The 27,879-nt window shown below is 39.4% G+C and overlaps 2 protein-coding genes across 5 annotated transcripts; one reads left to right on the plus strand and one right to left on the minus strand.

The window, feature by feature from the left end:
• Positions 1-303: 303 nt before the first annotated feature.
• Positions 304-5,807, minus strand: fcf1 (FCF1 rRNA-processing protein). Its single transcript, XM_027172655.2, has 8 exons — positions 5,731-5,807; positions 3,131-3,195; positions 2,927-2,998; positions 2,673-2,821; positions 2,093-2,165; positions 1,216-1,303; positions 1,015-1,109; positions 304-560 (listed from the first exon to the last, which is right to left on the minus strand). Exons 1-8 carry the CDS (start codon positions 5,731-5,733, stop codon positions 512-514), a joined length of 594 nt encoding a protein of 197 aa, XP_027028456.1. The 5' UTR covers positions 5,734-5,807; the 3' UTR covers positions 304-511.
• arel1 (apoptosis resistant E3 ubiquitin protein ligase 1) lies at positions 5,789-26,969 on the plus strand. Of its 4 annotated transcripts, none has more exons than XM_027172644.2 (22): positions 5,789-5,924; positions 6,797-7,119; positions 7,704-7,872; positions 13,713-13,933; positions 14,767-14,838; positions 15,090-15,316; positions 16,092-16,329; positions 16,647-16,816; positions 17,088-17,268; positions 19,733-19,977; positions 20,065-20,142; positions 20,236-20,377; positions 20,462-20,583; positions 20,679-20,754; positions 20,870-20,979; positions 21,748-21,927; positions 22,225-22,347; positions 22,615-22,744; positions 22,823-22,881; positions 23,252-23,341; positions 24,133-24,308; positions 24,691-26,969. In XM_027172644.2, the coding sequence occupies exons 2-22, from the start codon at positions 6,972-6,974 to the stop codon at positions 24,791-24,793; spliced, it is 3,060 nt and encodes a 1,019-aa protein (XP_027028445.1). In that variant the 5' UTR covers positions 5,789-5,924; positions 6,797-6,971; the 3' UTR covers positions 24,794-26,969. The 4 variants fall into 4 exon arrangements, with proteins under 4 accessions (XP_027028445.1, XP_027028446.1, XP_047677109.1 ...); XM_027172645.2 differs by lacking the exon at positions 5,789-5,924 and adding an exon at positions 6,038-6,220; XM_047821153.1 differs by lacking the exons at positions 5,789-5,924; positions 6,797-7,119; positions 7,704-7,872 and adding exons at positions 12,170-12,326; positions 14,094-14,235.
• The last annotated feature ends 910 nt before the right edge of the window (positions 26,970-27,879 follow it).

Raw genomic sequence — 27,879 nt, forward strand, 5'->3', positions numbered from 1 at the left:
ATCTGTATCAGAGATGGTGTATAAAATAAGCAACATCATAACAGTCTCTGCAAACACTCTTATTAACAATTATAATTTACTAACAACACAGGAAATACACAGACCTAAAGAGTGCCGCAATTAATTATTGTTTATGCCTAGATTGGTATTTCATGCAAGAACAATTTTAGTACTGTTTTATTGTGCAAATATTCTACAGGCCATCAGGCCGTGGCTGGTTAATAAATGTCAGTGTTAAATTGGTCATGACCTCAGACAGGGAGCTACACACGATATTCATTTCATAAACACACAGGCCACTTATTCACATTATTACATATTTATTTATCCAAATATTTGACTTGTTGTACAGAAGGGGAAAAAGGCAAAAATTCATGGAAAAGCCAAATGTGCAAAAAAATAAAAAAATAATAAAAATAATATAAAAAATGTTGAATTATGTGAGAATACAATTTTCTGGTTTATTACAGAATTTAAAAAAAAAAAATTGTTCGCTTCCATCATTACTCTACTATAATCTTGGTGCACCGTAATCATCTGCCATTCGTTCGATGTTATACCTGTTGAGGAAAAGAAAGTTAAAAATTTTAAGTTTAATAAAATCTAATATTTAATATCAAATTAACATTTATTTGCATTGGATTAAATATAATATTTTGGATTAAATTCCAAACACAAACTGCAAAAAACATCACTTCATCCTGAGAGCTCAAGCACACAGAGCATTAAAATGAGTCTATTGAATATTATATATTTTTTAAAATGTTCAGTTATGTCGTTCAACAGTGCGCTCTCAATTAAAACGATTTCTTATTTTACTTAAAAACATTTCCAGTACTCAGAGCAGAACTCAATAATGAAGTATACGCCCTCTACTGCCCAACTGCAACAACTGCTTGTAATGATGCATTTTAATTTTTTCCTCCCCAGACAATCATGTTCATGAAGGAAAAAAGTAAATGCAAAAAAAAAAAAAAAAAAAAAAAAAGTGGAGGCATTTGTTTGCTTGATCACCTGTGATTAGAGATGTACATGATTGGGACTCCTGGGATCTTCCGGATTCTCCTTTTCAGATCTCTGTCCACTGTGGCCACAATATAACACTTATGCTAGTGAGGAAGATGAATGAAGGATATTAAATGCCACTATTCAATTCAGGTAATATCTTTGTAACCCAAGATGTAGATCAACTGACAGATGGCAATGCTGTATTACCTGAGTTACCCTTTGTACCAAGCAGTCATCAGCATATGTTCCCTTATGTGAGCATGGCAAGCGATCAAAACGAGGGTCTTTGGCTATTCTACAAAGAAAAGACAAATGACAGTGAAAAAAAAAAAGCCACAAAACCCTCCTGGTTGTATTAAAAAACGTGTTTTAATATCCCAGCGTTGTGGCCATTAAACGTTGATTATATTGAAGTCTAAAACAAGGCAGGTCCCAAGGCAGTACTGTTCTGGCGTAACGTAAAACCCTTATCACCCGGATTTGCTGATAAATACATTTAAGCATGAGACAAATGAGCTCTTATTATAAATTCCATTTTAGCAGCTGTAACCAACTTTTAAAGTGAACCATACAAAAAAAAAAGGCACAGTTTGTCATGTTACTAGAGCATCCCAGAAAACAAACTCTTCTTTGTTCTGAAGACTGACTGCCCTTACTGACTGTTACAAAGCTCTGACTACAGAGATCTCTGATCTTTCTTACATAACACATTTCATACATTCATTAATGATTAGTCTTAAATGGCAGATAGCACTGCTGTCAAAGAAAATGAAATCAGTAATGGTTAGGTTTATAATTATGAACTCATGAACTCGATATCACACTCGAGATCATATTCTGACATTTAATGAAATAACGTCCATAAAATATGAAAACACATACAGTATAGTGAGGATGTTCTTGGATACATCTATATTGCATTCATACATTTTTTTATAAAGTAAGCAGTGAATAAAGAGCTGAGGTGTGTGTATGTAATAATGTTGACACGGCATGTATACGCACATGCCAGATATCCCTTTATTAACTGTGCAATATTTTGTTGGATAAAAGAGATGAAGAATGTCTGAATGCATGTTGTTACCTCAAGGCAACTCTGTATTTCATCCCAAGTTTCTCAAGCTCAGCCATGACACAGTCTGTGATGCAAGGAATACCTGAAGAACACAAACACAACACAATGCACGTATGACTTCAGTGCACTCGGTTAGTCAGGCTAAAAAAAAAGTCAGTGATCAGGCCATCCTTAAAAAATGTTTGGTTTGCAGTAACAGTAAAAAAAAAAAAAAAGGGTCGGTAGGTAGGTCTAAATATTTTTTTTTTCAAGTTTCAATGTAAAAAAAAGTACAATTTTGGTGATGGTGATTATGTAGGTATGACTTTAAACAAATTAGCATATCGTGACATCACTCAGCCCATGCCTTCGGGCGCATCACTGCAAACCTTATTTTAATGCTGGACTCGTTAATATTACTTTATTGCTTTTGTATTAGTTGCTTGAAGAGTAAAAAAAAAAAAAGGTCGGTCTTAAGGCAAATTTACAACCGGCAAGTCGGTCGGAATTGAAGCAAAAAATAAAAATAAAGAAATTGAGTCGGTCCTAAATTGACAGGGTCAGTCGGGTTACGGCAAACAAGGATATTTTTAAGGATGGCCTCACTCACATTTAGCGTAGAGGCAGTCCATCATTGACTGAACCAAATCAAGTTTGGCCTTTATGGAGAAGTTGATGAAGTTTGTGTCCACGAGGATGTGATAGGGAGGACCAAGCTGTGTGTTGTACTGGAAGAACATACATGATGGATACTTTGGCCTGCGGTGATAAAGACAGTGCATCACTTAATCTGGACTCAATTTGGATACACTGAAGGATATTTTAAGCAACATGGAAAGAGAAATAAACCTGAACCGTTCTTACACTTCTCGTTCTGTGATGGCTGATGGATCTACTTTCTTCTTTTTCACCGTTTTTTGTCGATCCTTCTCCTTTCTTGATAACAGAGAAATCATACTCGATTATTCGATTTTGCATTGGCATGATGCTTTAGTGTCATTGTACTATTTCCCACATGGCTACATATGCTATTTTGTGGGATGGATGCACTATAATTCCATTACTTACATTCTTTGATCCTTTAAGCTTATCATCTTTTTCATCACAGCATATTTCTGCTTCTTCTGTTTCCCCTGATAAAGAGAGGAAAATAGCCAAAAGGTTAACGCTTGAATCCGTTTCATCTGTAAACTGCCACATGCATGGAGTTGTTTATAGTTTAATATCAAATCACATATTATACTTTAGAAAAACCTTAAATCACAAAGAGACCATTAGTATTGGCAACCAACCAATAACTATCACAAACTTAAGTGAGCTGCTATCTGTGCGGAGAAAATCATCATCATCAAGAATGTCTAAAAGAGACACCACTTCCTCAGATATGTGGCGAGGTCTAGAGCTGCTGAGTTCTACTTCACAACTGTCCAAAGCAACCTGAGACCCTCTTTTAACAAACTTGAACAAGACCTCAAAAATAATTAAATCAATGCTTGGACATCAAATACATCCAGCTGAAAAAAAAAGCACAAAATCTGAAAGATGTCCTCTGATTCCCAATCCCAACCTGTACACATCATAATTCACGTCTTTACGATCTCCTGGTGGATTCACACAACAGTTTCTTTCTAACCGTAGTGATGTGAAATTTCACATCTTTAAGAGGTCCTTTTGTGCAAACAATTGAATGCACTAAAGCAAATATTTATTTAATCACAAGACTTATTCCCAACCCTGAGTAGCCAGTCCTAAACATATAAACATATAATAACAACCGAATCATTCATCATCAGATAACAGAGAATAAAGTACATGACTGGTTATAAACAAACCTGATTAACATAGATGCTCTTTCTTTTTTATCATACAAAATTGGTTATTCTTTATCATCATAGACGTCCTTTCACATCCCATAATAGGCGTTTTTCTCTGTCAAGAAAGGGAGTTCAGAACTAAGAGAATGCTAACCAAGCTTCCTATGGCTCATATCTCTGCTATGTGATATAAATATAAACCAGGTGTATTGGCAGTCTGTAAAAGCTGTGACTTCTACCACATTTGAACAGTTTCATGTCATGTAAATGATAATGTAAGTTTGTATAATTCACCAACAGCTGCTATTCAGAGGCTGCTGTAGATCACTGATTTTCAGTTGGACCTACTATATTGACAGCATGTACACTACTATAACAAATAGATAGTATAGATTACCCTGTTAAATCAGCACTCCTTATTCTTATGGGACTAATGTATAGCCCCATAAGGAAAAAGGTACCGAAGCATTCAGGCCCCTCACAACCAGACTGTGTAACAGTTTCTTTCCACAAGCTATCGGACTCCTTAATAACTGAACTGAACTGTCCCGAGCACAACACACATACACACATCAACTGTATGGACTGCACAGACCTACAGCAAATACACACTCTTCCAATATACATTCATCAAACTGTGTACATGCTGTTTTGCACACTGTTTTTGCTCTTTGCACATGCTGTCTCGCATTTCAATCGATTGCTGTTTTGCACATTACCTCATGTAACTGCTGCTATAATACTAATGTGTTCATTCTAGTATTTCTGCACATGCAATGTGGATTGAACATACAGTATATTCACTGGTCAGCACTGTTTTTGTGTATTGTCTTTTGTTTAATGTCTTTTATTTTTTGTTGCAGGGTCTTTTGTCCAGCACTGTTAGCACAAGGCTGCACAGATGCACTTTATGTGGCTAGGACAACTTACTAAGTCCTTAGCTCTGGATTTGTTTTATGTAGCACCATGATCCTGGAGAAACATTTTCTCATTTCACCGTGTACTGCAACAGCTATATATGGTTGAAATTACAATAAAAGCTTCTTGACTTGTCATTGCACCACTACTGCTGCTACTGCTTTAAACGTATCTGTATAATTTAAACACAAACACACATTCTTCGGCCCAATACATCCTCAGGGATGTGGTAGCCTAGAGGTTAAGGTGTTGGGCTACCCATTGGGAGGTTACGAGTTTGATTCCTACATCCACCAAGTTGCCACTGCTGGGCCCCTGAGCAAGGCCCTTAACCCTCAATTGCCCAGTTGTATTAAAAACAATTGAGATAAAGTGTAAGTCGTTCTGGATAAGGGTGTCTGCTAAATGCTGTAAATGTACTCACATTAATAATGTACTTTATTGTTTGCTGTGTTGTTGAACTGTACCAATCTCGATTTTTATTGAATTTATTTAGGCATTTTCGCAATAGACAACATGACAGAGCTGCTCTGCAGAAGTATAGAAACAACATAAAAACGAAGGTTTCACATTAATGATCTCTAATGATGGTGGCAAAGAAAACCATCCCTGAGATGTGATGAATTCTGGCTCTGAATTGAACATTCTCATGTGGGAGACTCTGGACATTAAATCATATATAAATGTAAACAATGTCCTTTCTACAACAGTTTGTAGTCCAGTGGAATTCACCAACACTGCTGTGTGACAATAAAAGAATCTCAAAGCAACATCACAATCACTCATTTCAGCTATTTAGCAAACAGCTAACTAGTTAGCACAATTTAGTGTTTTGAACATTATCCAAAAAATGTTAATCCGCATAATAACTAACGCATAAACAGTATTAATTAAATGTATGTCCGAAGTGTTGAACAGCATCGGATAAACCCTTACCATTTTTTTATCTGCTGTTGAAAAACACAACGTAGCTCGAAAACCCTCGTGTGTTGTCGACGAAACGAGTCATCGATGTTTTGACGTCATCAAAAAGCGACCTCGATATAGCGTTGCACTACTTCTTCCGCTTGACAAGGGAATGCTAACGGATATTAGCTATAAAAGTAAAAGAAGTACCCTTGGGCTATCAGGTACGAATTAAAGATACAGTGCTTGTTTTTTCGGTTTGTTTTACACCCCCTGACGGTTAAAATGTCTGTCAAATGTTGATTTATTTTAACATTCGGCTGTTGTTTTTATTAAGGGTCTTTAGCTAGCTGCTTGGCTAAGTTGTGTTAATGGACGTTGGATGGATTTCTGCCTATTTAACCTTTCCCTGCCTCATGTATAAGCGTCTAAATGGAACGACCTTAAGCTATTGTTCAGTAATATTTAAGTTTACGCGTTTATTCGGTGTTTAATGCCGTAAATACTGCTGGACGAGCAGGTAAAGTGCCACCATGGCTTTGTTTATGGAGCCAAATGACCTGACCCACCTGGTTACTGATAGTGTCTTTATATGAAATAAATCTAAAACAAACTCAGCACAGCACAAACTGCTTAGACCTGAATCTACTATAGAGTATTATGTGTCAGCAGATCCCCAGAGCTCTGATATGTCATTTAGCACACAAGATCTGCCTTATTTTCCAGGCTCAAGGGCACAAGATGAATTGATTTTGTTTAGAAAATATCAAACGCTGCATTATAAGATCTCCAGGTCCAGTGTCTGCCTGTGTAGAAGATGTGTATTAACTGTGCACTGGTGTGATGGCAGATCATTATAACTAAGTATTCTGCTCATTGGGGTAGTTCATGCATAATGAATACATATGGATTACACCCTCCACAAACCCCTGCATGCTTTTTAAATATTTACGGTACTTTAGAAGTCACCTTGGTTTCCTCACTAAGATACATGCTTGGATTTTGTAATAGGATTTCTTAAAAAACATATATACATATATACATATACAGTACATCAACAGAATGCTGAATTTTGGATATTGTGTTTTTTATACAGATGTACACAGAGAGGTACTGAAGACAACATGGGAAGAACACTGAGAAGAAAACACGTGTTCTGAAAGCACAAAGAATAAAGACACTAACGAGAGAGAGAGAGGCGCTTCATCTACATGAAGTCCACCGTTATTCTCTGAGAACCGAGAGGTCTGATCAACACTGAAGATGGTCTGATGGACCGACGCTTCTTGCTGACATTAATTTTTTGTTCAGTGTCATGGATTTTCTTTTGGGAACTGCGCTGGAAGAAGAGCAAGGAAAGTCAGATTGAAGAATGGCTGCAAGGCCATAGTCTGTCAGAATACAAGCATTTATTTGAAGGTGAGGAGTGTTTATTCATGTCATTTGATAGTTACCAAATGCTACTATTTCCTTTCAGCATGGTTTAGAACCATTAAGGATGCATCATTTGTACTTTTAGAATGTGTCTCCTAACTGAGAGTGCATATTTGGATCTTAAGGACTACTGATGTACCTTAAAGATGCACCCCATGCACCTTTCTGCTTGAAAGATATGAACACAAATATCCATAATATGTGATCATTGTTGTTTCACTCCAGCATCAAGAAAAATACAGTGGATAATACAGAGAAAATGAAATAAATTGGAAGTTGTGTGTTCAAGTGAAACCAAAAATTTAATTGCACTGGAAGTTTTTGGCACTTAAATAGATCACAGCCTCATTTTCGTCCTTTATCTCGAGTAATTAGAGAATAAAAAAATTTAAATATTTTTGTTTTAAAATTTGTCATGTTGGCGAGAGTTTGTTAACATGGTGTATATTCAAGAAATTTTAATAAATTCATTACCTAGTCATAGATCTTTCTTGACCAGTTATGCAGCTATGACTTTCCCCTTTGTTAGCCTGCAAGATACTTACTCATTTACTTATTTGCTGGTATAGATGTGCAGTCTCTGGAAGAATTGAGTCTTAGTGTGTTGACTCGTTTGGAGGACGTGGTGAAGGAACAGCGGCGCTGGAGGGACATCGCTGAAGCCGACGTCCGTCTGCTCAGAGACTTTGCCTTTCAGGAGTGGCTGTGCTCTCAGAGCCTTGAGCACTACTACCACACGTAAGGACAACCAAAGACGCATTTAAATATAAATATATTTTTAAAAAAAATTATGATTCAAGATTCAAAACCCGCTGGTCCTTTTGGATCACAGTAAATCTGCTCTAGTCAGGAAGATTGAATGAAAGTGTAGTTTTGGTGCCCAAAAACATATGGCACCAAATTCAAACAACCAACATATGTTTTGGTTGTTTGCATTTAATTCCACGAAGGGGCAGTATTGCTCCCACAGCCTGCTCCAGCCGAATGACATTGAGATCTGCCAGCTGCAGTGAACACGAGGTCATTGCAGCAGCGATTCTTTAAGCTTTGTTCCACTCACTCTGTCTCTGCAGCACCGCAGCAAATGGCGCAACATTCTCACACTTGGATTACACAAATCAGTCTTTGCTTGAAAAACAGTTTAACTTTGTGGATGTTTTAGCAGTGAGATACATAGTAGTAGTTATAATGTTTAAGCATTTCTTACTTTGTTTATGATGTCATGTTTGACATTATGCTTAATGTTGTGTTGAGTAACTGAGAAATCAAACAGTTTTTTTTACAAATATTTAATTGTTCCAGACCTCGGAGTCTGCTTGGTGCTTGGTGTTGACTGATTTTTGTTGACAGAAGCAGCAGCTGTAATTCAGATCGCAAGTGTATATTAAGACACTTGTTCTGTTACATTTCTGCAGCGGGAATGTGTGTGTGTGTATATAAAACAGAGGAAAAAGGTCTGCAGTTGTAAAAAAAAAATGTTTTTTTATAATATATAAGTACATAATACAAACATTAAACATACATAAGTGACTAGACGTTTAATGTAACCACATACAAATAATAAGTGCAAAGTGATGTTTATATACAGTAACTCACAGAAGTGAGAATCAAATATAAATCTTTTCATGTGACAACACTGTAGAAATGACACTGTGCAACAGTGTAAAGTAGTGAGTGTACAGCTTGTATAACAGTGTAAAGTAGTGTACAGCTTGTATAACAGTGTAAAGTAGTGAGTGTACAGCTTGTATAACAGTGTAAAGTAGTGAGTGTACAGCTTGTATAACAGTGTAAAGTAGTGAGTGTACAGCTTGTATTACAGTGTAAAGTAGTGAGTGTACAGCTTGTATAACAGAGTAAAGTAGTGAGTGTACAGCTTGTATTACAGTGTAAAGTAGTGAGTGTGCAGCTTGTATAACAGTAGTGAGTGTGCAGCTTGTATAACAGTGTAAAGTAGTGTACAGCTTGTATAACAGTGTAAAGTAGTGAGTGTACAGCTTGTATAACAGTGTAAAGTAGTGAGTGTACAGCTTGTATAACAGTGTAAAGTAGTGAGTGTACAGCTTGTATTACAGTGTAAAGTAGTGAGTGTACAGCTTGTATAACAGAGTAAAGTAGTGAGTGTACAGCTTGTATTACAGTGTAAAGTAGTGAGTGTACAGCTTGTATAACAGTGTAAAGTAGTGAGTGTACAGCTTGTATTACAGTGTAAAGTAGTGAGTGTACAGCTTGTATTGCAGAGTAAAGTAGTGAGTGTACAGCTTGTATAACAGTGTAAAGTAGTGAGTGTACAGCTTGTATAACAGTGTAAAGTAGTGAGTGTACAGCTTGTATTACAGTGTAAAGTAGTGAGTGTACAGCTTGTATAACAGAGTAAAGTAGTGAGTGTACAGCTTGTATTACAGTGTAAAGTAGTGAGTGTGCAGCTTGTATAACAGTAGTGAGTGTGCAGCTTGTATAACAGTGTAAAGTAGTGAGTGTGCAGCTTGTATTACAGAGTAAAGTAGTGAGTGTGCAGCTTGTATAACAGTAAAGTAGTGAGTGTGCAGCTTGTATAACAGTGTAAAGTAGTGAGTGTGCAGCTTGTATAACAGTGTAAAGTAGTGAGTGTGCAGCTTGTATAACAGTGTAAAGTAGTGAGTGTGCAGCTTGTATAACAGTAAAGTAGTGAGTGTGCAGCTTGTATAACAGTGTAAAGTAGTGAGTGTACAGCTTGTATAACAGTAGTGAGTGTGCAGCTTGTATTGCAGTGTAAAGTAGTGAGTGTGCAGCTTGTATTACAGTGTAAAGTAGTGAGTGTGCAGCTTGTATTACAGTGTAAAGTAGTGAGTGTACAGCTTGTATTACAGTGTAAAGTAGTGAGTGTACAGCTTGTATAACAGAGTAAAGTAGTGAGTGTACAGCTTGTATTACAGTGTAAAGTAGTGAGTGTACAGCTTGTATTACAGTGTAAAGTAGTGAGTGTACAGCTTGTATAACAGTAGTGAGTGTGCAGCTTGTATTACAGTGTAAAGTAGTGAGTGTGCAGCTTGTATAACAGTGTAAAGTAGTGAGTGTGCAGCTTGTATTACAGTGTAAAGTAGTGAGTGTGCAGCTTGTATAACAGTGTAAAGTAGTGAGTGTGCAGCTTGTATTACAGAGTAAAGTAGTGAGTGTACAGCTTGTATAACAGTAAAGTAGTGAGTGTGCAGCTTGTATAACAGTGTAAAGTAGTGAGTGTGCAGCTTGTATTACAGTGTAAAGTAGTGAGTGTACAGCTTGTATTACAGTGTAAAGTAGTGAGTGTACAGTTGTATAACAGTGTAAATTTGCTGTCGCCTTAAAATAACTCGACACACAGCCATTAATGTCTAAACCACTGACCACAAAAGTGAGTACACCCCTAAGTGAAAATGTCAATATTGGGCCCAATGTGTCAATATTTTGTGTGGCCACCATTATTTTCCAGCACTGCCTTAACCCTTTTGAGCCTGGAGTTCACCAGAGTGTCACAGGTTGCCACTGGAGTCCTCTTCCACTCCTCCATGATGACGGTCACTGAGCACTTACACTCCACCACTGTCTGTTTGAGGATGCCCCACAGATGCGCTATAGGGTTTAGGTCTGGAGACATGCTCTGTCAGTCCATCATCTTTACCCTCAGCTTCTTTAGCAAGGCAGTGGTTGTCTTGGAGGTGTGTTTTGGGGTCATGATCATGTTGGAATACTGCACTGTGGCCCAGTCTCCGAAGGGAGGACATCATGCTCTGCTTCAGTATGTCACAGTACATGTTGGCATTCATGGTTCCCTTAATGAACTGTAGCTCCCCAGTGCTGGCAGCACTCATGCAGCCCCAAACCATGACACTCCCACCACCACGCTCGACTGTAGGCAAGACACACTTGTCTTTGTATTCCTCATCTGGTTGCCAACACACACACGCTTGACACCATCTGAACCAAATAAGTTTATCTTGGTCTCATCTGACCACAGGACATGGTTCCAGTAATCCATGTCCTTAGTCTGCTAGTCTTCAGCAAACTGTTTGCAGGCTTTCTTGTGCATCATCTTTAGAAAAGGCTTCCTTCTGGGACGACAGCCATGCAGACTATGCAGCATTCATACATCCTAAACACAGCCTCTGGATATGACGCTGACCATGTGCACTCAACTTCTTTGGTCGACCATGGTGAGGCCTGTTCTGAGTGGAACCTGTCCTGTTAAACCGCTGTATCTTGGGCACCGTGCTGCAGATCAGTTTCAGAGTCTTGGCAATCTTCTTATAGCCTACACCATATTTATGTAGAACAACAATTCTTTTTTTCAGGTTCACAGAGACGTCTTTGCCATGAGGTGTCATGTTGAACTTCCAGTGACCACTATGAGAGAGTGAGAGCGATAACACTAAATTTAACACACCTGCTCCCCAGTCACACCTGAGACCTTGTAACACTAACGAGTCACATGACCCCGGGGAGAGAAAATGGCTAATTGGGCCCAATATTGACATTTTCACTTAGGGGTGTACTCACTATTGTGGCCAATGGTTCAGACATTAATGGCTGTGTGTTGAGTTATTTTATTATACAAGCTGTACACTCTCTCTCTCTCTCTCTCTCTCTCTCTCTCTCTCTCTCACTCACTCACTCACTCACTCACTCACTCACTCACTCACTCACTCACTCACTCACTCACTCACTCACTCACTCACTCACTCACTCACTCACTCACTCACTCACTCACTCACTCACTCACTCACTCACTCACTCACTCACTCACTCACTCACTCACTCACTCTATCTATCTATCTATCTATCTATCTAACTAAATATGGCCAACTGCACCACAACACTATGTTGTTCATTATTGTCCCATGACACAATACCGGTTCATGATTTCTTCTTTCCATTTTGATTGGTGTAGAGTATATTGCAGTGTCCTCTGCACTTGTCAAGCTTGTAGACGTATTGCGCATGGTGCAATGCCGGTTGTCACCGCCTGCTCAAGTCTTTCCTGTTTGCACAGGGCAAAGTACTATTGAAAATATGTTGCATTTGTTGTGACGCATTTAAACACCATGACCACCTATTGCTGAGCCTCACCACTGAGGGTTTTTTTTTATGTTTTGTAGCTTAATTTTCGTCGGTTGTGCTTTTTAATCAAGACTAGAATACACCAAAGACAGACTACCCTGATGCCTGGAAGTGATACTGTGAGTGAACTATGTAGCCATTGGTGGTGGTGTTGCTTAAGGTTCTGTTGGCTGTGGATTTGGGTTTATATCATGTTAGTAGTGTACACTGAAAGAAGAAGTATAAAACGCTGCTTCATAGATATGAACGGATTGTAAGCCAGTCAGTGAATACCTACATGCTTAATTTTGTTTCACCAAAGTGTTTATACTGCACTGAGTGTGCTCTCAATGTGTAGGTGAAAACACCATTATAAAGTTCCAGTTCGTAATGCTTTGGTCCTATTTTCGTGCACTGTTTTGCCCTGCTATCAGTTACTGTAGTAGAGGCAAGTTTTCAAATAGCTTAAACAGTGAAAGTTTGTCTTTTGTGTAGTACATGGTATTTGTATTAGAATCCAGAAATAGCTGGAAAAAACAGTAATATTGACTTTCAGGGATGGTCAGTGCATGATGTGAGGATTGTCACATGTCACAAGTTTGACAGAACATAATTAAAAAGCACTTAAATAGATTCAGGACGAACTGTTCATTTTACCCTCAATGATAATTCTTACTCCAGTACTTCTTATCCTCTCTGTATCTGGTTCTGGCTTAGCGGAAATGTAAGTTGAGATTTGAAAGCCCTTCTGCTGGACTAACTAACACGCTCACTCACACTGAGTAAATTATACTACAGCAACCTCCACCTTTGTTGGCATATCGAGCATGTTTGTAACTTGCATATTTCTGCTAATGGTTGAGTAATATCATTTGAATAGATGGATCGGCGTTGGCTGAGTGGAAACAAAGTCATTCAAAAAAACCTTATTTGCGTATCATATGCATATGACACCACCATGTGCAGTCATTTAACATTTACATAAAAGTTCTCAGCTCCATTATTGTGGACACACTTCCCTGTACATCTTCAAGGGCATGCAGCTCAAGATGACTGGAACTATTTGTAGGTTGTTGAAGCTCCAACGAACAGAAAACATCCACAGAGTTATGAATTTGTTGCAGTCAACACCGAACCAATAGATTTCATGCATTACTTATTTGGGTGCAGATGTTGAATAATAACTGCTTCTTTCTGCTCTCACTCATACACTCAAATCATGCTAATATTTGATTTGATTTAACCTGAAGAGGCATTAAGAATATTGTTAAACAATTGAAAAATTGGTATATTACTGCTTATTACATCTCATGACACAAACACAATGCAAATATCTTGCAGATACACACCAAGAGTTTGACTTAATTTTAACATCAGAGATTAAAGTGGGGATAAAATGTAAGCCCGATGATTTTGACCATGGCATGGATTGCTGTTCTTCTGGGAATTTCACCGTGCACTCTTTTAGTGTGATACAGCAGTGTGCCGTATGAACTGAGCATTGCCTTGAAATCTTTTCTTTATAGTCTGAAGACCCTGGGATGCACTAATCTGGATGACCTAGCCCAGTTTGACAGCCAGCTTCAGCTCTCTCTGGCAGCCTGGGGCTATTACTACGAGGACTATATCAAGCTGTCCACAGGCGTAAAGGTCCTCCAAGCATCCCGGGGTAGCAGGGACCAGGACTACGAGGTTCAGCTGGTGCACAGCCTTGCTGAGAGGCGCCTGAATGAGAAGTGGTCCATTGGTGAGTTTAGAAGTAGTTCATTAGTGGCTATAAAAAGAGTTGTGTGGCTTTCTACGCCTTAAAGGGGTGGTAAAACACGATTTCACCTTTCTAACTTTAGCTAGTGTGTAATGTTTTTTTTTTTGGGGGGGGGGTTATTTTATATTGCTGTGGAGAAGAGTTAACTAGGCGGTTAGCGAATCACAACACACTGGGCCAGCTAACCAATCAAAGCCCATTGCTATTTTTGAGGGACTGGCTTCATAGAACCCGGAAGCCATCAGACCGTTTTACAAGGAGGGACAGAGCAGTGTTGAATAAAGGTAAAATATATGAAAAATAATGCTTTTTTTTTTTTTTGGAAAAACGAAGCATTAAGAGATGTTACAGTGCACCCCACAAACACAATCAAGCCTTCGAAAAAACGTGTTTTACCCCTTTAATATTACATGGTTATCATTTTTAGAAAGTTATGTATGTTATGTTGGGTCACCACACCCTGTTAGTCTGAATGTGTGAACCTTTGTTCTCTTTAGCTTGGCGCTGTCACTCAGCTGCTCACACCCATTCCCTTCTTTTAAGGGAGAGGCTGTTCATTTACTATATGTTGTAATGCGTTTATTTCGATTGCTAGATGTTGTAATGTGCAGTTGCTTCTCAACAGACTACAAATGATAATTCGTCTCTGAAAGCAAGGAGATCCAATAAAGTAAACTTAACGTAGTCAAAGATTTTAGGTTCGAATGAGGCCATGGTCAGGAAGTACTTTCTGGTTTAGTTCATACTCTTCCTGTTCGTCATGTCAGTGTTTTAATTCATGCAGTATTACATCCTCTGCATGCTTTCTCTTTCAGCTGGAGCTGTGATATTCGGCTGTACGGTTGCACTGTGCTTTCTGATAAGGGACCTCATGTTTTACGTGATTGGTGAGTTTTATCTAGAAGGTACAGAAATAAAATCAACGGCTAGAATGTCATAAATATGCAGTGTTCTGCTTCTGCATTTTAGTTTCTGCTTAAACAAATGGCCGAATTCTTGACTGCATTCATTACACACTATGAATAATTAACCATTTGCTGTGTTGATGAGATCTCAAAATACACATTTTATTTTTCCATACGTCTCAGTTGACCTAATGACTTTGACCTTGTCCTCTTTCTATACCTTTTTTTTTTAGGTGGAATAACCGTTTCCATCATTGCATTTGTCTTTACCATCAAGTTCTTATGTGAGCTCGCAGCACGTGTGGTCAGCTTCCTGCAAAATGAAGACCCTGGGCGTCGTGGGGATCGCAGCATTTATGACTATGTGCGGGGGAACTACCTGGATCCACGCTCCTGCAAAGTCTCCTGGGACTGGAAGGAGCCACAGGAAGTGGGCCAGACCATGAGCTTCCGTGTGCAGGTATCCTTAGCACTGCTAAATGCAAATTGTCATCATGTTAAAAGCGATCATCCGCTGTGAGGTAAATATGGTTTTCTGTAAAATGCTAATAAAACTCGTTGGTTTAACTACACGTAATTTTTAATTCTTTTTTATAACTGTTTCACACACTATTCTGATACAACCTGGAATTGTGTCCCCCCTGCTCAAACCCTCTGACTTGTCTTACACATCTGAACTGTTTTTCACTGTGACCCAAAGGCTAATTAAATAAGTACAAATCATCTGTTGGTTGCATGAGTATTTCCCAAATGGGTCAATATTGGAATAGTTACAGCTGAAAATCTTCTGGAATCTGTCTTTATCAGGTTTGCACATTTGAATTATGAACATTTTGGCTTTGACAGATTGGATAGAGACCGACGGATAGAGATCGAGAGTCTTGCCACTTTGTAAACACTGCCACTTGCACTATAATAGACCTGTAATACAATTATTAAATACCATTTGCTTCTATACTACTATAAAACTAGACCGATAACGAAAATTTCTTTTCTTAAAAATAATTTCTGAAAGCACTTTTCCCAATGAACAGCACCAGGTAATGAGATTTAAAAGCATTTACAGGACACAAGTGTAGGAGAGTAAAGACAAGTAGTGCTACCTGTGTTGAAAGGAAGTTCATATTCTGTATACTCAAATAGTCCTGTTCTAAGCATACAGTAAGTTATGCTTTATGATTACAGTAGCAGTGTATAGAAGGTTTACAGTGTGCCACCTGTGTCCTTTTTCCTAGCTCTTCTATAAGAACGGCCAGCCTTTTCCAGCGCACAGGCCAGTGGGTTTGAGGGTGAACATCACTCACATAGAGCTTGCTCTGGACATTCCTGTCACCCAGGAGATCCTTCAGGAGCCGGAGTCCAACGTGGTGAAAGTGACCTTCACTGTGCGCAAGGCAGGCCGCTACGAGGTGGCAGTGAAACTGGGGGGGCTCAATGTGGCATACAGCCCCTATTATAAAATGTTTCAAGCAGGTAACATGAGCTCAGGGTTGACGTGAGCACGACATGCTGTTTTTGTCATTTCTGTTATTTAGTTTTGCTTCCATATAAAGTTTCCCCTCAGATGAAAACTTTTATTGCATCAAAGTGTTTGTATGATTTCTGCATGGTTTTCCAGGACTTTATTTTGTTACTCAGCTATGTTTATGGACATGGTGTACTAGTGTAATGTACATTGTTGTAGTCTGTCATTCTGATTGATGTGCTTGAAATGTTTGTGTTTTTGTGTAGATTTGTGCTTTGTTTCTTTCTGTCTCTCAATGGCTTTCTTTCATGTGTGTTTGTTACAGGGACGGTGGTGCCATCCAAAACAAAGATCGCATACCATTTTTCAACTTTGGTGCTGACATATGGTCAACAGCACACACTGCAGATCGAGCCTCGAGACGAGTACGGCAACCCTACCAGCAACTCCGTCTCTCTCGTGGATGAGGTCAACTACAGTGTGCATATACACTCGGTAAGAGCTCTGACATGATAAAATAACAACATCTAGACACGAGAAGAAACCGTTATTTGCCACATATACGTAAACAGTGGACCAGTCGAACCTCATTATGGTTAAAACACGAATGTGAGCGTTTCACAAACATGTTAACAGAAAACGCACACACTTATACTCATCATGATTCACACCAGCCCAACCCTGCATTCACTCTTCCCTTTGTGTTAGACTGGAACATTATAAGCAGTTTTATCTTATATAGCTTTATGAAATTTTTTTTTTTTAGTTGGGTACTACGGAGGAGGACAGTTCTGATGATGACTACAGCACGTCTGTCTGTTGTAATAAGCAGCAGTGTCAGGTTCTGCTGCGGCTCACTCTGAACAAAAAGGGCTGCTTCAGGGCACGCATTACTTACAGGGACCAGCCTCTCAATAATGGAGAGTTCGACATCATTGTGCTTACTGGTGAGTCTCTTCGTATCTTCCATTTATGTCCTGCAAGCAGCAGTAATATAGAACTGTGCTTTCTTTTTTTCTTTTTTGGCACGATCAATTATTTTGCTCAGGTTAGGTTCGGTTTTGACAGATTTGTACTCTCTGCCTTCCGAGGACCCCCAAACATCTCGGGTCTCGCCTTTTGTCCCAGTGAACCATGGTTAATTTTGTTATTGCTGAGAACGATTGTTCACACCACAATGATGTGAAAATGAGTTTCATTTGGACTGAAATAACATTAAAACCGATACATTGAAAGTTGTCCTACTTTTAACTGGATGACCACAGATAGCATATAATGCACACCATCTGTGCTGCAGAATAAAGGAAACCTCTTCTCACTGAATAAACTACATGTATTTCCAGCAGACCTGGAGATCAGCGCATATGTAATTATTTATATTTAAAAGGCTTAAATCCGTTGCAAGCAAAAATTTGACCTTCTCAACCAACAATATAAAATAGCTCTATAATTGTGTGTAATAATGTCAGAAATGATTACTGACCTGAAATGACTGGGTATAGGCTTTTAAACGCTAATAAAATTGCTCTCATGTGACCTGCAGAGGAAGGCGATACTGAATGAGAGGGAACTATCCATCAAAGCACACACTGTCAAATTCCTGACTTATCAAAAATCACCTACATGTGGAAACGATTTACTGAACAGGATAATTTTTTTAATGTGAAATTAACTGAACCAAATGTAAGATACGATGGAAAGTAATAGCAAACCAATCGTTTTTATTAGCCTTGATCCAAACGTATTCTATTCTGTGATTGTGCGGCTGGGTGTGACCATGCGGCTGGGTGTGAGTGAGCGTGTGTCTATGTCGGCCTGCATGCGTGTGTGTGTGTGTGTGTGTGTGTGTGTGTGTTTGTACGCGCGTGTGAGCCTGCGTGCGTCTGTGTGTGCGCGTGTGAGCCTGTGTGCGTCCGTGTGAGCCTGCGTGTGTCTGTGTGAGCCTGTGTGCGTCCGTGTGAGCCTGCGTGTGTCTGTGTGAATGTGCGTGTGTGTGCGCGCGTGTGAGACTGCGTGTGTCTGTGTGAACCTGCGTGAGTGTGTGTGTGAGCCTGCGTGCGTCTGTGTGAGCCTGCGTGCGTCTGTGTGAGCCTGCGTGCGTCTGTGTAAGCCTGCGTGCGTCTGTGTGAGCCTGCATGCGTCTGTGTGAATGTGCGTGTGTGTGCGCGCGTGTGAGACTGCGTGTGTCTGTGTGAACCTGCGTGAGTGTTTGTGTGAGCCTGCGTGCGTCTGTGTGAGCCTGCATGCGTCTGTGTGAATGTGCGCGTGTGTGTGTGTGTGTGTGTGCGCGTGTGAGCCTGCGTGCGTCTGTGTGTGCCTGCATGTGTCTGTGTGAATGTGCGTGTGTGTGCGCGCGTGTGAGACTGCGTGTGTCTGTGTGAACCTGCGTGAGTGTGTGTGTGAGCCTGCGTGCGTCTGTGTGAGCCTGCATGCGTCTGTGTGAATGTGCGCGTGTGTGTGTGTGTGTGTGCGCGTGTGAGCCTGCGTGCGTCTGTGTGTGCCTGCATGTGTCTGTGTGAATGTGCGTGTGTGTGTGTGTGTGTGTGTGCGCGCACGTGTGAGCCTGTGTGTGTCTGTGTGAATGTGTGTGTTTGTGTGTGTAGTTGTGTGTGTGCGTGGGTGTGCAGGTGTGTGCGGTTGTGTTAGTTGTGTGTGTGAGTATGTGTGTAGCTGAATGTGCACATAAGATTATTAGGATTAGGCAATAATGAAATTTTAATAAAATCTTTTATTTTTATTTAAAAAAACCAACTTAATTGCAGCAGAACAGCTGATGATGTCAGTGTCCTGGGTGTTGACATTACTTTACTTTATTTTCCCTGATGGTGAGCTGATTACGGTCTGTGTTTCTGAGATCAGTCAGTAAATCAGAAAGATAATTAAAATCATTAAATCATGATGGCGCTCATCATTTTAATTCTCCGGTAGATGATGGAAGAACTGACATGCAAGGAAGGGACCAGGCCATAATAACTTCAGCTCACTTGCAAATCCTAACACTTAAACACTTTTAAAGAGTAAATTCATTTCATTGCCAGGTATAAAAATCTGTGTATATATAAGGACAACCCTATCGAGATCTGAGGCTTTGCTCTGTTCAGCACTTCACAAACGGACTATTTAAAAATGATACGTTCTGTTTTTTTCGGTCATACCTGAATGTCGAGTTAGTGCTGAGACTATTTTATATAGTGTATATATTTATATATTACTAAATCAGACTAGTTAATATTCTACTAAGCAAATAAACATTAAGCATCATGTAAACATCAAATACAACTTGATACGTTATGCATTTCGATCATTTCACTATTAATATGTCTATCATCAAGGCAACACTAGAGCGCATGTGTGTTTTTAATTCTTCTGCACGCTTTCATCCCACCTCACCTTTGTTTATCGTCACCTCAGAGAACGAGAAGAACTGCGTGGAGAAGAACGTGTCCACTCCAGGAATTAGTATATATTTTGAGGCCTACCTCTATGGTACAGGGAACTATAGCAGCTCTACCTGGCAGTTCCCAGCATCCTCTCTGCTCACTCCACCACGACGGCCGTCCACGGGCGACGACGAGGAAGAGCACGACTCTCCAGTAGAAGGCCAACCGGAGAAGGTCAAGAAACCAAAAAAGGTCTACTGCTACATATCACCAAAGGTCAGTGATTATTACTCAGGTTAGCAATCCTGGTTGTTTGCTTTTTTTTTTTTTAATTCTCACATATTTTATTGTGTCATATCGCAGCAACTCTCTGTGAAGGAGTTTTACCTGAAGATTATTCCATGGCGCCTTTTTACTTTTCGTGTGTGCCCTGGAACTAAGGTAATGTTTTAGTAGTTCAGGCAGCAAATATGCAAATCAAAACAAAAAAAAAAAGATGAGGCTTATCAATGATCTGTCTCACTTTCCTGGTAGTTCACGTACCATGGGCCTGACCCCATCCATAAGTACCTGACGCTGGTGGTGGATGATGGGATTCAGGCTCCTGTCGAACTCAGCTGCAAGGACAGGAACATTATGGCAGCCACGTTTATTCGCTTTCTGCATAAGAACATTGGTGAGTTTGAAAAATGTCTGAATCTGAATCTGCTTAAGTGTGTAAAAGATTTGTGTCTAACCGTTTCATTTCTCTGGATGTTAGGAGGCTCAGAAACATTTCAGGATAAAGTCAGCTTTTTCCAGCGAGAGCTTCGGCAAATTCACTCCAAGAAGCCTCGAATTAAAACGTGCCTGAAGATCAGCCGTCACTCCATTCTCGACTCTGTGAGTAGGCTGACCTGCCGGAGCTCTTCTGAGCTTAAAGGATGACATCATGATTCATGTGTCATTTTTTTTTTTTTTTTTTTTTCGCCTCACAGTCTCTAAAGGCCACCAGAAACTTCTCTGTATCGGACTGGAGTAAGAACTTTGAGGTGGTGTTTCAGGATGAAGAAGGTCTGTTGTTTAAACACAAATGTCATATGTTCTTAAGTATATTTGTATGTGTAAACAGGGAATATACGAATCACTTGGTGTGACTTTTTTTGTTTTGTTTGTTTGTTTTTTTTAGCTCTGGACTGGGGAGGGCCGAGGCGCGAATGGTTCGAACTCGTCTGTAAGAATCTGTTTGACACCAATAACCAGCTGTTCACACGATTCAGTGACAATAACCAGGGTCTGGTAAGCATAGGCTGTTATAACCTCAATGATTTCCTGTTTGTATTTTTAGAATATAATGTAAGGCACATAAGATAAATTAGTGGAAGTTCTAGTGTGTTGCTCACTGCTCAGTCCCATGTTTTAATTGCTTTAAAGCTTATTAACTAAGATAGAACATAGTAGCTATATTTTTTTTCTATGTGTAAATGTTATGCTGTAAATATTTTACCTTCAGTGAAATCATCAGTGATGAGAGCGATACCAATAAAATAATGGTAGTCGTTTTAAACAGAGGAGCACAGGTATACACTTAACACTATTGTGCTATGGTCATGATCCACAGCAAGCTCTTTAATAAGGTCTATTCAGTAGCTGTAGAATTTCTAACACGACATCCATGTGTACGTCATCACGTGTACAGATTAACAGAGCGATCGCTAAGTCCACGTGAAGCATAGATGATCGTTACAGGTGTCTGACATTACTTAACAGACATAAACATGTACATTGTAAACACTGGGAATGAAATATAAAAGAATTAAACAAGATTAGTCTCTTCTAACAAAGTTTTTAATGGCACCCGTGTACACTAGGGTGTTGACAAAAAGTCACAAGCTGTTGGTCAGCCACAGTATGGGTTAATGTATCGTGTGTGTGTGTGTGTGTGTGTGTGTGTGTGTGTGTGTGTGTGTGTGTGTGTGTGTGTGTGTGTGTGTGTGTGTGTGTGTGTGTGTGTGTGTGTGTGTGTGTGTGTGTGTGTGTGTGTGTGTGTGTGCGCACATTTGGCAGGTCCACCCTAACCCAGAGCGTCCTGCTCACCTGAGGCTGAAGATGTACGAGTTTGCAGGGCGTGTGGTAGGGAAGTGTCTATATGAGTCAGCTTTAGGAGGAGCCTACAAGCAGCTGGTACGAGCCAGGTTCACTCGCTCTTTCCTGGCCCAGATCATTGGTCTGCGCATGAACTACAAGGTGGTACAGTACACAGCCCTTATTTTGCAACACATTTACGTTTCAAAAATACTGCTTGTTTGTCATATGTGGTTTCTTTAAAAAAAAACCCTGCATGTTCTGTCAATTCTCAGTGAATGAATAACTGTTTATAGCTTCATTTATTGTTTGCACAAAGCCACAGTTTCTGTCATGGTGTTTACGTGATGCATATTAAAGCGCATAGTCCTGGATAAACTCATTTATTGTGTCTGAGAGAAGTAAAGCATGTTTGTTTTATTTTATCTGACTGTTTTAAATTACCGTTTGCCATGGCAGTACTTTGAGACCGACGATCCAGAGTTCTACAAAACAAAAGTCTGCTTTATTTTAAAAAATGACGTGAGCGAAATGGACCTCGTATTTGCTGAGGAAAAGTACAAGTCAGGACAACTGGAAAAGGTGATACACACTCAAACAAATGACTGTTTTGAATGATAATAGCTTAAAACAACCCAGCTGACTAATGTTTTTTACTTAATTGTTTGTTTCATGAATCTAAAGGATGTGTGATGCATCAAGGTTGTGTGGCCGGGAATCAATGTGTTTGCTCTACTCTACTTTTTAACGGGACATTGCAGGGTTGTGTGTATGAACTCGTAGCCATGTGTATTTTAGAGATGTGCGGATATCGTGCCATGTGTCTTCTGACGTTTTCTTTCTTTCCAGGTGGTGGAGCTGATATCAGGCGGCGCTCAAATTGCCGTCACTAATGAGAATAAGATCCATTACCTGAATCTGCTGGCTCAGTTTAGACTGGCCAGTCAGGTGAGGGATGAAGTCGAGCACTTCCTCAAAGGTATGAGCTCCTCGAACTGGAACTCGGGTTGGTATATGAATGTGTTCAGAACTAATCAAGTTGTTTTGTCATTCTTAGGGTTGAACGAACTCGTTCCTGAGAACCTTCTGGCCATATTCGATGAAAATGAACTAGAGGTAATCTAGTTGAGAGTGAAAATGGGTTATGCTTCAAAACATCAACTTATTGCAGCTAAGCACCCGTATAACTGTGTAATATACATATATTTCTTTTGTTTACATTATAAATCAAAATGTTCATCAGAAAAAAACCCATTTCATTCCAGTAACCAGTTGAATTATGGGAAGTCAATAAAAAAACATAAGATGACTTTGATCTCGTAGGTTGTGATTTCCACCGATTGTTAACGTTTATTTTTTTTTTTTGGTGTGTGCATGATTTATCTGGATTAATCACTATTCGCTACATACGGCAACTTGTGCCCACGCCTCCGGTTTTGTGGCGTTATTTATGCCAGGTGTTTTTGTGTGTTTTTTGTTTTCACAGTTGCTGATGTGTGGTACTGGGGATATAAACGTGCAGGATTTCAAAGCCCATGCTGTTATCGTTGGCGGGTCGTGGCACTTCAGAGAGAAGGTGTGTTGCTAAATTTGTGTTTGCGCTTCACATATGCAGCATTCAGTCCGTTTGACTCCGAACCCTGGTGCGTTTTCCCCTGTGGTGTGGTCACATTGTAGTGCAGAACAAAACATCCTGCAAGTGGTAGGTCTCTGAGTATTTTCAAACAAGCCCTGGTGCGGCTTGACTGCCTTGATTCAGTACATCAAACCTGTTGTGGGTTTTGGGTTGTGGGAACATTTTTTGATGTGCAAGCTGCTAAACTTTTATGCAGAACGGTAAAACGAGTGCCAGAGGATAGATCTAGAGAACAGCATGTTCAGGATATCTCAGCCAAAACATACAAAAGGATTCATGCTTAATGTTTCAATTATGTATTTATTATTTAACATTGGATCCATGCTCAGTTAATTCCCTTTATTTCTGCACACACTCGTAATTGGTTTCTCTTCATTTTCTGTCACCGTATTCATCATGACTAAATGAAGGTTTGGCTTTTAAAAATGATCCAGGTCTGTTATTCCCACATACTCCATAATGTTGTTTTATTGGGATTTGATTCGTTTAAATGTGTGTGAAACCTAACAGTTAACTTGAGACTCCACAATAATTGAGGAAGAGTTGAATGAAGACTTGAAGACTTTCCCAGTGGTTGTTTAAATTTGATAGAAAATGTATTTATAGTTCATAACATTTCAACAGGCATTTTGTTACCGACCGGATCTTTTTATTCCATTTATATGCAAAGACAATTTCCCTTCCATATATTTAATAGTCAAGAGGTTCATGGTGTGTGTGTGTGCGCGCAGGTGATGAAGTGGTTCTGGGCCGTGGTGTCCTCCTTCACTCAGGAAGAGCTTGCACGTCTCCTCCAGTTCACTACCGGCTCCTCTCAGCTCCCTCCTGGTGGCTTCAACACACTCTGCCCATCCTTCCAGATCATAGCAGCACCAACACACAGCACGCTGCCAACTGCACACACTTGGTAAGTAAACATCCCTGTACATAAACCAGTCCAAGTCAGGTTACAATAATGTATTGTGAATGGTGAAATTCAAGTCTCTGACTCAAGTATCGACACACACTCATTACTCGAGTCTGGTTAGTGTCTTCATTCTAGTTTTGTGAAGTATTCTATATTAAATGTGACTTGTCAGCGTTATGCTAGAATTCTTCTGCTAGTTTTTGTGCTGTACTGAACTGTATATTGTTCACTTGGCACTATTTCCATATCTTGATTCTATTTGTAACTTCTTTCTATTTTTGAGAATTGAATCGAAGTGCTTAGCATCACAGAATAATATATGAACCAATTGGCTTTTCTTCATTAGTAATTATTGGGATTTTTTTTCTTGGTACTTCTTTAGTTTTAACCAGCTGTGCCTCCCTACTTACGACTCCTACGAGGAGCTGCACAAACTGCTGAAGCTGGCCATCAGTGAGGGCAGTGAGGGCTTTGGCATGCTCTGACCACACACTGGCTCTGACTTTCGGATACGCTGAAGGAATCGCTTTTTTTTGTGTGTCTTCTTTCCAATGAATGAGCTGCTGTATATGAGCCAACGCACCTTTTATTGTCCAATAACAGACCTCTTAAGTGAAGCCCACACAGATGTCCAGATTATTCTCTCTCAAGCAGGACCTTCACATGATCCTGAGTTGCCTTTGGCTTATTCCACTGGATGCTGGAGCAATGTAAATATGTAAATATTTTGTTTTGTACTGTTTAAAAAAAAATAAGGGGAAAAATAAACGAAGTAAGAACCATGGCGTTTAATTCTCGAAGGTACAATTGTTTCATTTTATGTGGGTTTGTAAAGTCATGAAAATGTGTGAAGCTACTATCACATTTGGCATTAACAAAGCTGGGAACATTCACACGGAGTGTTGCAGCCTTTAAGATGTGTGGAGCTACTACACACTCACTGCACTTTGGCCTTAACCGATCAGGGAAGGTTGTGTGTTTGTTTTTGTATATATCAAACTTGTAAAATGTCTTCTTTCTTGATTCTCTTTTTTGTTATGTAGTTCTTTCATGTAGCCTAATGTAACTGTGTGTGTGTGTGTGTGTGTGTGTGTGTGTGTGTGTGTGTGTGTGTGTGTGTGTGTGTGTGTGTGTGTGTGTGTGTGTGTGTGTGTGTGTGTGTGTGTGAGAACAGAAGAGTCTGCATTGCAAAATATGATGAAGGGATAGGAAGAGGAGCACTGGTTAAAAAGAGCTGATGGTTAATTACAAATCTCTGGGTAACATCTATGCATTTTACTAGTGAGCCTAATTTACAAAGTAGGATGTCAAAGTATTTTATTTTTCTTTCTTTTTTTTTTAAATAAATAAGGCATGTTTTCCTTGACACAAACTTCTTCATTGGTCAAGGAGAGAAGATGATTATTTTTTTTTTGCCTTTGTTATTGCTTGATTTTGTTATCCATGACCGTAATTTATTTTTAACTTATTCCCACTTACCAAAATGTCCTGTAATATTATACTTGTGTTGTTAAAAACGAGTGTTATATGAAACAAGAGAGATCGATTGACTTTTACTGTAAGTGTCTTTAGTGTTTTGTCATATTGCACCTAACCATCACAGACCTGTTTCCAGTAAACCCAAACTGGAAAAATACTGTTTTTAATGTGTAATATTCATCAATTAACCAAGTATTCTGAAAATTGTATCAAAGCTAGTTTCAGAGAGATGAATGTTTATTGAAGAAAAGTGCTGGGAATGTTGCACTGTCCATGAAAACGGCCTCTTAATAGATGGAAGGTTGCTCTGGATGTCAGTACATGGGTGCAGCGTCTCACATGAGTGGAACTTCTTATGAGTGCTTTATCCATTGCATCTTAAGTTTCATGTTAATGTGGGTGCTCATTTACAAAGCCTACACACTGCTGTCAAAATGTGTCTTAACATGGACTGTCCATTCTATCATCCTATGTAACTATGCTTCAAGTCAAAACACAGCTGCTGTTAACTTTGGCGCTTATGTCCGCTTGAATAATTCATAGAGAATTGTGTCATACAGGTTGTATTTTAACCACGGATCCTGAAGTTAAGCGTCAGAACTGTTCGAACTATTAGTCACCCTCCTCCCTTTAATGCCACAATGAAGCTTTTCATATGGTCTCGTTTTAGATATCGTGCCCTTTGACCTTGGATAAATAACACCACAGCAGAAACTCCAGGGTGTGGCTAGACTGTGAATGAAATCACTGCATACATGTCTGGCTGCGTGTGTTGGACGAGGCTCGTCGTGATTACCTCAGTCGCCATCATGTAAAAGCACAGTGACTGAAAAGTGTCCTGCAATTATGTCATTCATGCTGCTGTGTCATTTCAGTCAGTCAGCAGGGACAAAGCGAGACACGAGCATGACCATTCTGGTTTCTCTGACCTTAATGTGCAGGGCATTTTCTTACCGATTTGAAAGTGTGAAATAATGCATTATAAATTTCATGTGTATATATTGTAATAAAGATGCCAATGGCTCTGGGTTGATTTGCTATGGGTTTTTCTTGTGTGGAGAAGCCTGGTTACTTTACATTGGTACCTGTGGTATGAATGTCTTGGGTTTTCAGCACTGTTCTAATGGCTAAATCACTTGTTTCTTATTTATGTGACAAAATAAATTGAAAAGTGGGACAGTTCATATTGGTTCATGACTACTTTATGGTTTTCTGTGATCTATCGATCTATCGATCTATCTATCTATCTATCTATCTATCTATCTATCTATCTATCTATCTATCTATCTATCTATCTATCTCTGACCTTTCACATGGTCATAGAAGTGGATTTCAGGATGTTTTTTTTTTTTTATTGGAATTGTCCATACATTGTCCATTTAATCATTTATATTCATGCTTAATGCCTGGTCAAGATCATAGAGGATCAGGAGTCTATCCTAGGAACATATATAATGTGTCCTGTACAGGACACCTCAAACTCTCATTCACACCAAGTGGCAATTTTCAGGTACCAGTCCATCTAGTGGTGTGTTTTGAGAGGTGGGAGGGAATCAACCATAGCACTGGGAGCACATTAACAGAAACTCTATTACATTGTGTTTAACATGAAATGGAATGACGAAGTGGAACTGTTATGGTATAACCTGTTAGCACAGCTGGTGTTGTATATGATGTTGTGGGCTCTACTAAATCACACTTAGCGAGAGTGCACATATTTAATAATAAGATTATATATATATATATATATACTACATCTATATATATATATACACTACAGCTTCAGCCCCTCCAACCCAAAAAGCCTGGTTGACTGTAGGGCAGGTGTAATGCTGCAGCTATACTCAGGGTGGCAGCTGTAATGTACTGTACCAATTCCAGAGGTGAGAGACTGAAGCTCTTGTGCTAACGATGGTACATTCCCTGATGTTGACAACGTTCTTCACCCCCACAACTATTCTGGCAAAATCACGTTGTTAACAGTAAAATACTGACTCATTCACTGCTTGGAGTAAACAGTGATTTCCTATTACTCATTCCTCAAATTAGATTTACTTGGAAAAGGGCATCTACTAGTTGATAACTTAATGTG

The sequence above is a fragment of the Tachysurus fulvidraco genome, chromosome 12 (assembly GCF_022655615.1).
Source record: "Tachysurus fulvidraco isolate hzauxx_2018 chromosome 12, HZAU_PFXX_2.0, whole genome shotgun sequence".
Lineage (NCBI taxonomy): Eukaryota > Metazoa > Chordata > Actinopteri > Siluriformes > Bagridae > Tachysurus > Tachysurus fulvidraco.

Coding starts and splice junctions, on each gene's coding strand:
- fcf1 (XM_027172655.2), bottom strand. Junction 2,822..2,926: donor GCCATCACAGAACGAGAAGT/GTAAGAACGGTT, acceptor TTATCACCGCAG/GCCAAAGTATCCATCATGTA. Junction 2,166..2,672: donor GGACTGCCTCTACGCTAAAT/GTGAGTGAGGCC, acceptor TGTGTTCTTCAG/GTATTCCTTGCATCACAGAC.
- arel1 (XM_027172644.2), top strand. CDS start 6,972: ATGGACCGACGCTTCTTGCTGACATTAATTTTTTGTTCAGTGTCATGG. Junction 21,928..22,224: donor GTCTGCGCATGAACTACAAG/GTGGTACAGTAC, acceptor TTGCCATGGCAG/TACTTTGAGACCGACGATCC. Junction 22,882..23,251: donor TCGATGAAAATGAACTAGAG/GTAATCTAGTTG, acceptor TTGTTTTCACAG/TTGCTGATGTGTGGTACTGG.